Source organism: Schistocerca nitens, chromosome 5, assembly GCF_023898315.1.
Source record: "Schistocerca nitens isolate TAMUIC-IGC-003100 chromosome 5, iqSchNite1.1, whole genome shotgun sequence".
Classification (NCBI taxonomy): domain Eukaryota; kingdom Metazoa; phylum Arthropoda; class Insecta; order Orthoptera; family Acrididae; genus Schistocerca; species Schistocerca nitens.
The window spans coordinates 452193728-452206089 of NC_064618.1; the positions used below are offsets into that span (position 1 = coordinate 452193728).

Here is a 12362-nt window from a genome sequence, read left to right on the forward strand (position 1 = left end):
AACTAGAACAAGTGCTGTCATCATTTTGTCATGTAACTATCCTCTGATTTCTACTTTTGACATAGAAGAGAATCAGCTTTAAGGGTTTTCCATGGAAACCATAAACAGACATTTTGTGAGCTTATGGTTTATCACATTAAATAGTTCAGTTAGGTCAGGAAAGATACTGTATACACACAACTTATCAAGTCATTTGCTGATTTTGATGGTTGGTTCTGTAGTAACATGCAGAATACTTTGTCCCTTCCTAAATCCATAGTGATTATTCAGAGTAATGTTATGACCTCTGTTACACCTTTCTAATTGATCATGCAGCATTTGCTCAAATATTCTAAAAGAAGTTGATAATATTGATACTGGTCATCATGTCTGCCCCTCTTGTGGACAGGTTAAATTTCTGCAAATTTCAGTGCATTGGGAAAGCAGCCTCATCAAATGACTGATTTATTCTCTGGCAGAGTTGGGGTGCAATACTTTGACATCCTGCTTTTGTTATTGTTATTATTATTATTATTTTATTATTATTATTATACCTCCAGTTTACAAATTTAAAATGTTTTAAGGATTTTGGAATGCTAGCTACCAAAAATTTGTGGTGCAGCATGTTGGGATTTATGTAAGGAGGAGAGAAGTCATCCATTTTATCTGAAGTTCTAAAGAACTGTAGAACCTCACTAATCCATCCCCTATATGACCAGGAGCATGGTCGGAATGCAAAACAGGTTGGACTATCTGAGGAACACTTGTATTGACCCATAACATCACACCACAGTACAGCACAATTTTAATGTTCATCTTGAAATACTGTCTGAAATATTGTTACATGTTAAAACACTAATAAAATGAAAAGATAAACATTCACAGACTACGAAATCTTACGTGAAAGTGTAATGCACAGTAGTACCTGTTCTATAAAATATATTTGTATTGTACAGTAAGATGTTATTACTGTGAGTGACAGTTTAACATCTGTATATACCTTATTGAAGTACTGCAGTGACATGCAGCTGATTTGCACATGACTGTTTACAACATTAGAAATCACACAGTAAAAAATATTCTGCTCTTAACCAGAACAGAAAAAGTCTCTAATGTTCTTTTGCTTAGCATATGTCAACTTTGATTTTGTAACAGTGTTCTGCCATTTCCTAATCCACAAAATATGTATTAGAGGCACACACACAGATTTGTTTGATGTATTGAATAGCTACATCAGATGCATTTTTAGCATCTGTACTCAAGCCCATAGGTTCATTGCCTTCGTTGCTGTCATCATCTTTCTCATTCTCATCATCTGAGTTACAGCCCAATGAGTTGGTCATCAGTTAATTCTGCTTCCATTGTGCAGTCAACATCAGCTGTACTGATTCACTCACTCATGTTGCGGCGGGGCGGGGCTGGCGGGACTCGTTTTGCGATTTATTTAATGTCCACCTACCTCAGTATAGTATCCATTCACCACCCGTTGCTCTGCATTCGTAGGTACTATGTGGACGATGAGAAAAGCAGCATTGAAGAAAACCACTGTCCGTACTTAAGATTACAAAGTCCGCATAACTCCAGTAACAAGATAAATCTGTAAATCTCTATTAATAACGGGCAAAGTGGGCGCTTCCTCCCTTCATTGAAAATGTTTGTTTGTAGGTACTGATGTTTTATTATGGTCCTTTTCATTTATTGTGTCTCCAAGCCCACATTTACATTGGTAGTACATCTACTAATAGTTCGTGCAGCTTATATCACACGTAAGACAGCCAGAAATGTGCTAAGTCCAACCTGAAATTTTACAAGATTCACATGGGAAACACAGTTACAAAACGAGTTCACATTCAGTCCTTTTCAGTGGATTCTTCAAAAGAAAATGCTCGCCAAAATGTTCTGTACATGCATATGGAATACGCCACGCAGAATATTCACAAAGGCCGATAGTTTCACACGCGGTTTATTCTGCAACCAACATTCCAAAACCTCTCACAACTTCACCGAAATGTCCGTAATTGCTTATGCTAGCATGGCGATATAAACTGAGCGTGATTTAACAGTCATTTCTTCATCTTACAGATAATTTTTTCAGGCACATTTAACATGACCTTCTCGTCCAACAACAAGTCCACGACTGACTGAATGCCATCGCTCACAGGGCATATAACTCATTCAATTATGCGGGAAAGATTTCTCTCTCATTGTCCATTGTGCCGTGCGTGTGATCATTGCTTGTACAGCCCTCTCGCAGTGTCCGGAGCAAGTATGGTGGGTCTGACACACCGGTGTCAATGTGTTCTTTTTTCCATTTCCAGGAGTGTAGATCACAGTTAAATTATGAGGTCAAAGAACTGATCACTGCAGATTCTGTTAAACACAAGGGGCTTTAATAAGTACTGCAACATATCTTTTTCTTAAAGCATGTTAGTTTTATTCAGGATTCCAATACCCCATATTATTCCCCACTCTTCTACCTACAAAATACCATTTTTCAACATAATCTCCCTTCAATGCAATGGCCCTCCTCCACCTTACTGGGAGGGCCTGTATGTCCGCATGGTGCCACTATACTGATGATGTCAGAGCCAACATTTTGCTGCATCAATAACCTCTCCAGCATCCACATACTACTTCCCACAGAGTGCATCATTTATTGGGTCAAACAGAAGTTGGAAGGTGCGAGATCAAGACTGTAAATTGGATGAGAAAAAACAGTCCAATGAAGTTTTGTGAGCTGCTCCTGAGTGTACAGAGTTGTGTGAGGCCTTGCATTGTCATGGAGAAGGAGGCAGTTCATTTACATATTTGTGGTGATGAACACACTGAAGTCATTTCTTCAATTTCCTGGGGGTAGCAGAATACACTTCTGAGTCGACAGTTGCACAATGATGGAGGACATCAAACAGAATAACCCCTCAGAGTCCCAGAAGACTGCCACCATGACTTTATCAACTCAGGTTGCGGCTTTGAAATTTTTTTTTTGAGGGGAGTTGGTGTGGCATCACTCTGTGGATTGCCATTTTGCTTCTGGTTTGATGTGATGAATCTGTGTTTTATCACCCATGACAATGTTTGACAAAAAATTGTCACAATCAGCCCCCTAATGCACATGCAATTCTGCACAGCTGGTCCTGTGTTGTACTTTATGGTCTTCTGTTAGGTAGCAGGCAATCCAGCAGGCACACCCCTTTGCATACCTCAACTGGTGGACTAGCAATAGACACACACAGTTGTGAAATGAGGTGTTTGTTTGTGATCCGTTGATCACTTTGAGTGAGAGTGTCTGCGTGTTCCAACACTGCAGGAGCCACAGTTGTTTGTGGCCGGCCAGCACGCCAGAGATTGGACAAGTTTGCATGACCTTGTTGTGATGATGACAGGCGCTTTGCCCAACGACACACTATGCTTTTGTTCCCTGTCAGGTCTATGTAGACATTCTACAAATGCTTACGAATATATGTGGTACTCCAGTTTTCTGCAAAAGGAACCCTATGAACAGATCTCTGCTTGGAATACAACATATAGAGTTGCCATGTATCTGAACTTTATGAAACTAAAGGGGCTGAAGTTGGAATATTCCATGCTGCCCCGCAACGAATTCTGCATTTTTTTCAACCAAAACTGGTCGAGGAAAAAATGTATTTCATTCCTTACTGAACACCCCTCGTATCTTGGAGTTATTATAAATAAGAACTTGTCATGGAATGATGATGTAGTGCTTAGTGAAGCAATTAAACTGTTTTGCTTATGCAAGGAGAGTTCCAAATAATGTAAAACTGGATTAACTGTTAAGAAAACTGTTTATAATGCATACTTTATATAATTTTTGGCTATGGCAAAATTTTTTGGGGTATAAAAATGCAAACCACCTCAATGTATTTAAGCTACAGAAGAAAATCATGTGAGCTATGTTGGTAACTAACAACTGGCTATAATGCAAACCATTATTCAAAAGCATCTATTAATAACAATTCTTTGTGTGTTGATACATGAAATAGTCCTCTTTGAGCTGAGAAACAACATCTTTCCAAAAGAATCTGTTTGCATATACTTATGAAACAAGTACAGATCAGACTACATGTTGCCTTGTCACAGACAAAGCTTGTTTGAAAATACTTTGATTTCGAAATGAAATGCAGTTCACAGAAGTGAACTTTGAAGAGCGTATAAAGAGCAAACGAATTACAGTGTGGAAGATTTTATAAACAAGGAAGACAAGTAGCAGAGGCTTACAATCTTTACATTGCACTCTCTCTCTAGCTTGTTAACGGATTTGGATGAAAGTCACCACTAATTCAAGTGAAATGGTCCAGTCTTGTGTTGACAAGCAGATGGCATGATGAATGCCATCTCTCATTAGAGGCTTAACAGGGTGTCTTACATCCTCATCCTCATATAAGAAACTTGTGATGGCATCTCACACAACCAAAGATGTAGTGGAATCATTTATGAAGTTTTGATACCCTTGTCATGATCTCTTAACAATGTGTGTGTGTGTGTGTGTGTGTGTGTGTGTGTGTGTGTGCGTGCGTGCGTGAGAGAGAGAGAGAGAGAGAGAGAGAGAGAGAGAGAGAGAGTGTGTGTGTAACAATAATAAAAAAATACTCAGTAGATACAGAGGAAACAATGTTAGCTTTGCAAAAAATAAACTTACAGTGGTCAAAGCACAACTTGTTTGTGCTGACAATAACAGCCCTTCAAAACGGCTGAATCTGCTGACAAAAAACTATTAATTTTCTTTCTACTTATGTTGTTTTCCTGGTGAAAAATTTAGCCAAACATCTGGGAATCACTGAAAAATCTGTTACCTGACGACAGAAGAACAGACTTGCATTGTGTTATAATCTTCTAGTCCAGGGGCTATTTAAAAGAAAGGAAGGAAACTTGCGTTTTACATTCTCTCAATTAAACATGGAGTGCATGTTCATACTGAGGAAAGAAATCAGCTATGTTCTTTTCAGAGAAAACCTCCTGGCGTTTACATTAAGAGATCTGGGAAACCACAGAAAACCTAAATCTGGTTTGATGTAAAGGGATTAGAACCACTGTCCTACCAAAAGTGTTACCGAGCCTCCACCACTACGTCATTTTGCACAGTTCAGAGACACTTAAGTTCCATAAGAAGGATCATATAGTTTGTCTCTCCCTCATGATGATGATGATGATGATGATGATGACGACAACACATGCAGAAACAGTGTAGATGATGGGTTAGTATTTGGCAATGTTCTTAGTCAGAAGCCTGTATTGATAACAGTTGTCCTCTTCAGATTATAACCTGTTTTCTTCCTCTAAATTTCATTTCTTTACATATCTCTGCTTACACCTCATCATGCTGTAGTGATGGTATTATTTTCCAGAACACAGAATGCTCTTGATGATTTTAATATTTGTTTTACGTAAATCAATCAAAATCCCAAAATAATGGTAACTCAAAAATCTGTGTTGAAGGCAATGCTGTAAATGGCTGGGGATGACTGTCAGCAAAAGTATCTTCTGGCATCATCCCAAAAAGGTGTAACTAGCAGCATGCCAAAAAGGTGTACCGTATTTACTCGAATCTAAGCCGCACTTTTTTTCCGGTTTTTGTAATCCAAAAAACCGCCTGCGGCTTAGAATCGAGTGCAAAGTAAGCGGAAGTTCTGAAAAATGTTGGTAGGTGCCGCCACAACTAACTTCTGCCGTCGAATATATGTAGTGCTACACAGGCATGCTTTGCAGGCACAAAGATAAATACTGGCGCCAAAACCTCTGCGTCAGTAAATAAATTAAAAAAGAGGTGGAAGACGAGCTTTTTTCTCCACCCTGAGTTTGGACCACTGCATTTTCATACATTATCCAATGAAGTAAATACAAATTCCGTATGGTTAATCTTTGAATGTAGCAGCATTTCAATGTACTATGAAAATCCGACTGGCAAGACTGTTTGGGATGTTTGTCAATATAGCCAACTCTACGTTCAGAATTTTTTCCTACCTGTGAGAAGAGATGGTTGCTAAAAGGAACTTTTATGAATTGAGAATCACATGCAGTATTCTCTTCACCATAAGAATAATACGAATATAAACATTTTACCATGTATTCTTTCGTGTTTGCTGCTACCTCATTTAAATCCTGTCTGCCTAATAAACTACGAAACTAGTGCGAGACAACAGCAAACGCGGAAGAATATACATATCCTGTCATGTTTATATTCGTATTATGCCTAATAGTGATAGTCAGAAATGAAGCACGGCAATTGACTAGATTTTTAAATCTAAGATGACTAATTTCTGTGCAGAATGTAATGTACAAAAGAGGCGTCTGCAAAGATTATCAAACGGCGAAAAATTTTAGCTGAACTCTCGTTCAGAACATCTTCTATCATACGCAGTCTATTATTTGGTTCTTGTTGATCATTATCAAAGAAAGCAGCCGTGTAAGTACCAACAAATAGCAGTCTCTTGCCATTGTTTCGCCAATGAGACAATTCCTCTCTCTCTCTCTCTCTCTCTCTCTCTCTCTCTCTCTTTTTTTCCCCGTAAGCGGCGGTAGCGCGCACAAAAGAAGCCATGCCGCGAGCGGTGACGGGTCGTAAACACACATTATCAGAATGCGACGAACAATGCATGACACAGTACAATAACGCATTTTCAGCTTAGAGTGACTTAAAAACCTATAACAAAGAGAACAGCACTTATCAGATCAAAGAAAAATAAACAATCGATTCAAACCAGACAAAGCACGTGAAAAAGGTAGGGTACCCGTATAAATACGGGCCTGACGCATAGCAATGGCTACCTGGTAAAGCTTAACTGCTAAGCTTACGACCCGAACCAAACTACCATAGCTGTATCGTCATTCATTCGACCTAAATTGTGTCTCATATTACAATGGACCAACTTTGTTTCGATTTGGAGGTGCGGCCTCAAATTTCAGGTGCGGCTTAGATTCGGGAAATTTTTTTTTCCCTTGATTTTGAGTCTCATTTTTCAGGTGCGGCTTAGATTCGAGTGCGGCTTAGATTCGAGTAAATACGGTAACTGAAAATTTCAATTATTGGGATGCATCATATTCCTTGGCCATATATGATGCTCCTTTTCAGTTGGTTCGGGGGGGAGGGGGGGGGGTAGTGAGAGGATTGGAGGTATGTGGTGATACACAGAAGCCCCTTTCCCCCTCCCCTTCATCACACATTACCACCCCAGACTAGAACAAATGAACCACGTCCTTCGACAGGGCTTTAATCATCTATCACAATGCCCTGAAATGATGGATGTCCTCACCAAGATCCTTTCTACCCCTCCTAAAGTGGTGTTCCATCACCCACCCAACCTCCACAACATCCTAGTCCATTCCTATGCTACTCCAAATCCCAGCACCTTGACAAAGGGATCATATCCATGTGGAAGGCCTGTCCAAACCATCCAACCAATACCTCCTATTCCAGTCCTGGCACAGGATTATCCTACCCCATAAGAAGCTGGGCCATGTGTGAAAGCAACCATGTGTGCTGGAATCATTGCACAATTTTTTATATTTGTTTGGCTACGAACCAGCTGTGTATCAGGATGAATAGTCACTGCCCAATTGTGGTGAAGAGCTAAGTGGATCATCCTGTGACACAACACACAGCCATAACTGTGACACAGCTCAACATAATATGGTTAATTTCAATGGCTGTTTCACCACCCCGGCGACCTGGATCCTCCCCTCAACCACTAGCTATTCTGAACTGCACAGATAGGCGTTATCCTTACAACACATTCTGCACTCCCAAAATTATCCCGACCTCAACCTACCATAACCTACTGTTCCCATACCCTCCAACCAACAGTTTCCACCCCCTCCTCCCAGTTCGAGTTCCCTCACCTACACTGTGCATTGGTCTCTGTTGTGCACCCACCAGTCTTCTCTGTTCCTCTACTTTTCTGCTTTCCCCCAGAGCCTCCCAATGGTGCACCTGACAAACTTTCCTACTTCCTTTTAGTACACTCTGCCAGACAGCACTTTGCAAGCCAGTCACGTTCCAGGCAAGTTTGATGGGCAACATGTCAGCTGAATGGGAAAGCCAGAGAAGCAGTTGTACCTATTGCTGTTCGAAGAAGTCTATCACATTCTTTATTTTTTATGGTTGGGGCCTGGCCTGGGGAGCTACCTGCAGAAGAGGTAGCACCTCTGACTGTAAAACCTCACTTATGTAGCAGCTGCAGTTCCGGTTGCTATCAATACATATGAAGTCAAAATTATACAATAGCACCTTCAACAATCAAATTTCCTGTTTTTCGAGTCTGTCGCTCAACAAAGCAGGCTATCAGATTGGAGACACTGTGGTAATGTCCAACACATATATGGCCATTGTGATGTAACATATAACACTGTTATAGTGCCACTTAACCCTATGTCTATCAATCAGACAAATGCTGAAAGCAAACTTTAAGTGATATACTCGTTTAGTAGTTACAAGCATGGAACTGTCTGGATGTTTTGTTATGTATTTTTGCTTGTAATGAGTGTACAGAGGGACTTCAAGGTCTGGCAGTAATCGCAGGAGATGAAGTACCTGTGGGATTTCTTCTGGAGATTGTTCCATAAAATATAACTTTTTCTTTTATTTAAAACCTTACAATGTAGGGAACGTCACATAACAGAGCATACGTCAGTTCGACAGCTTGTTACATGAATCTTGTACAGATTTTGTCCATTTCTGTGTGTATCTCTTGCAGTATTGATACACTATGGGCATTTATTCTGGGACTGCCATGTTACTCAAACCTGAGGTGATGATGCCTGGAATGTGCACAAATGCCCACACAGATACTTCATCTCCTGCAATTACTGCACACTTCACATTTATTTATAAAAGTTCCATATATCTTTAAGCATTTCAGTTCCAGCATTGTGCAAGACTACAGCATCGAGGAGGTTCAATCCACCTGCAGCAATATGGTCATAACACAAGAATATTTTTGGTGTAGATATTCTTAAGTATGAGAAGTCATCCTACTCAAATCTAAGTACATTTACAGGTAACATCATTCCATCACTATAGCATAGTTTGAAGCATGTCTCATCCAGGAACACTTCATTTTCCCACTTGGTTCTACATTGGCACAACTTGTGTACCCAAATAAGGTTTGTGGTTTCCAGACAACAGAAATAATGCAATAATATCCATGCCCCCAGTTGAAATCATAGCAGGTACTATTAAACATTTGATGCAGACAGATCCACACCTGTTGCAGCACTTCAGTGTTCAGCCAATACCACAGCTATAACTTGATGGTTCACTACAGCTGCTGGCCGCTATAGCAGAATGGTTCTAGGCGCTTCAATCTGGAACCACACGACCACTATGGTCACAGGTTCGAATCCTGCCTCGGGCATGGATGTGTGTGATGTGCTTAGGTTAATTAGGTTTAAGTAGTTCTAAGTTCTAGGGGACTGATGATCTCTGATGTTAAGTCCCATAGTGCTCAGAGCCATTTGAACCATCACTACAGCCACATGGCCAAGATGGTGGGTATATATAGTATCCACACACTGATGCATCAATCCTGTTCTACTCATGTCCCCACTGAAAAATCAGTTTCATAATAGCATGCTCTGTACAAGTTGAAAAGTCACAGTGAGACAAATCAGTTTTCAGGTTATTGATCATTCTATCTAGTATGAACTGCTGATATTGCACATTTTGATCTCAATGAGAAAAATATCCAACCCTTTTACTCTGACATGCATCTTGCATAATGGGAAGGACAGAAAAATTAGAGAACTTTGGGTCTGCACAGAAAAGTACTGATAATCTTCTTCCCACAGACCATCTACTTGTCAGAAAAGGTATGTGGACTCCTTGATAATTGATAGTGATTTCAGTGACTGATCACTGACTGTGGAGGCAAACAATACTGGATCCTTTCATATAATTACTGTACACATTACATTATATTTATTTATTTATGATGAGGGTTGCCTGGCAGCCTTTGCAAACATTTTGATCACTTCCATGTGTCTCTGCATTTTGCTGTGTTTCTAACAAAGTCACATCCCTGAACACAAGAGTGTCATCTGCAAACAGCCTCATATGGGTACAGACTTTATCTGCTATATTGTTCATAAATATCAAGAACAGCAGTGGCCCTACCACATTACCTTGAGGTACGAGAGATGACAGCTGTCCTTCTAATGATGCCTCTCCTTTGGGAGGGACATACTGAGTTCTGTTCACATGAAAGTATTCAATCTCGCCACATATCTTTCCCCACATTACATATGCATCAGTTTATCTTACCATCTGATGGTATAAAACTCTACTGACAGCTTCTGGATGTCAAGAAGAGGGGAGAAATGATTCTGGTGCTACCAGAAACTTTATGATGGTTTCAGAGTACAAATGAAGATTTACATGAGACCTGAGTTTTGCCCAGCATATTCAATCTTCAAATAACTTATGGGAGTGCAGTGGGAGACATTGTCAACAATTGCCAATATTTCAATAGGTTCACACCGTCATTAATGGCATTTGTATAAGATGTCACCCGGGTGCATTCCTGTAAGTTATTTGACAACTAATGTGAAACTTCCTGGCAGTTTAAAACTATAAGCTGGACCAAGGTACCCAGTCCCAGATTTGAATCCTGGTCCGGCACACAGTTTTAATCTGCAAGAAAGTTTCACTTATTGATATCTCTCTGGTCCATGTATCTTCCAAAACTGGAATCAGGTATTTAATTCTTTATTAGTGTTCTAATTTTTTAATATTTTTTTTCACAAATGTAAATATCTGCTGGATCGAACCCATACCAGCCACTGAAAATATTCGGCCAAAGTGTAAAGTATGTGTACTTTGTGCACACTGTCAACTTCTCTTGCCCGTTTATCACAGAGTTGTGAAATGACCTGAATGTCTAGAAGCAAAATGATTATTTACAGTTCCCAACAGTGAACAGGTGCAAAATGCAATTCTCCAGTTGACAAGAACTGCTACTGCCTGCTAATTACAAAATTTTGTGGAATATTCAGGCAGATGCATGCCAAGATACCAGAGCGCATTAAAATGCCCACTTCTGGGATATGGGGAGACATGCCAGTCAGCCTAGATGTGGTTTTTAGGCAGTTTCCACATCCACCAAGATAAATACTGAGCTGGTTCCCATGTTTCATCTCATATACCCAATGTGGAAACACTGCAATAAAGATGCAACACAGGACCACGTGATTACACTAGATGCAGGTAGAGGGGTAAATGGATTCCTCCCTGGAGGGGGAAGGGGTGGTGGACCTGGCAAAAGCTTTAAAATGCCTTTGGGAGTGGTGACCACATCGTAATAATAGCCTACACAAGGTTCTTTGCAAACTTGGAGAAGAACTATACCAGTATCGACCCAGCACTCGCTGGATAAAGGGCGCTAGAAAGGAAGGAATTCGGCAGGTATTTTCAGAAACTACAATATTATGCTGAAAAGGTCTGTGGTGAATTCTTGTCACATTCACTATTGATAAATACATTACTGAAAAGATATGTGAATGCTATACATCTGTCACATCACAACTATTCTAGATAGTTACCTTTACTTTGTAAATCTTGTACATATTTAAATGACTGTGCAAACATCAAACAATAAATCATTTAGGAACATTTTTGAGATGTTATTTTCTGTATTTGTTTGAAGTGCTGGCAAAAAGACAACGATATATTAAACAGGGGACAATTGTAACAGGAGAAACAAATCTTTAGAACAAGTAACTCACCACTAAATCCTGGTGTTAAATATGCAAGTCTTTTAGAGTATACCTCAGGAGGCTCTGATAGACATATGCTCTTGAGATGTTGCTCAAAAATCTCTTTCCGCTCTTCAAATGTTGGTAAGTCAATTAGGATATGACGATCAAATCTACCTGGTCGAAGTAATGCCTAATAATAAAAGATTAATCCATGATTAGAGAAATGGGGAAAACAATTTGGCAAAAAAATTGCAAATGAAATGTAGTTCACCTTATCTAACACATCAGCCCTATTAGTTGATGCAAGCATGATGACACCTTCCTTCGATGCCATTCCATCCATTTCCACTAACAGCTGATTCAAAGTCTGTTCTCCTTCACCAACTCCTCCATCAAACTGGCCTACTCCTCCACTTCTTTTTCGTCCAATTGCATCTATTTCATCTATATATATAATGCAAGGAGAACGTTTTCTTGCTTCTTTGAAGAGATCTCTGAAATTGTTAAATGCACAGTCAGTAAATGTTTAGAAAGGCAGAATACAGGTCAAATCCCTTAGAGTAACAAATCCCAAGAGAAGAGATACACTATTAAGAGATTTTTTTTGACACTAAAAAGAAATTTTGCTGTTGTGACCTCGCTAGCAACTGGATCACTTTGTTCATTTCCATGAAATA

General features: G+C 39.7%; 1 protein-coding gene across 1 annotated transcript in view; it reads right to left on the bottom strand.

Annotated features, from left to right (window-relative positions):
• LOC126259330 (paraplegin) overlaps positions 1–12362 on the bottom strand; it is a 95106-nt gene that overhangs the window by 30846 nt on the left and 51898 nt on the right. Inside the window, exons 7-8 of the mRNA XM_049956026.1 lie at positions 11957–12179; positions 11713–11875 (exon numbers count right to left, since the gene is read on the bottom strand). Of these exons, the coding sequence (XP_049811983.1) occupies positions 11713–11875; positions 11957–12179 (386 nt within the window). The remainder of the gene's footprint in view (positions 1–11712; positions 11876–11956; positions 12180–12362) is intronic.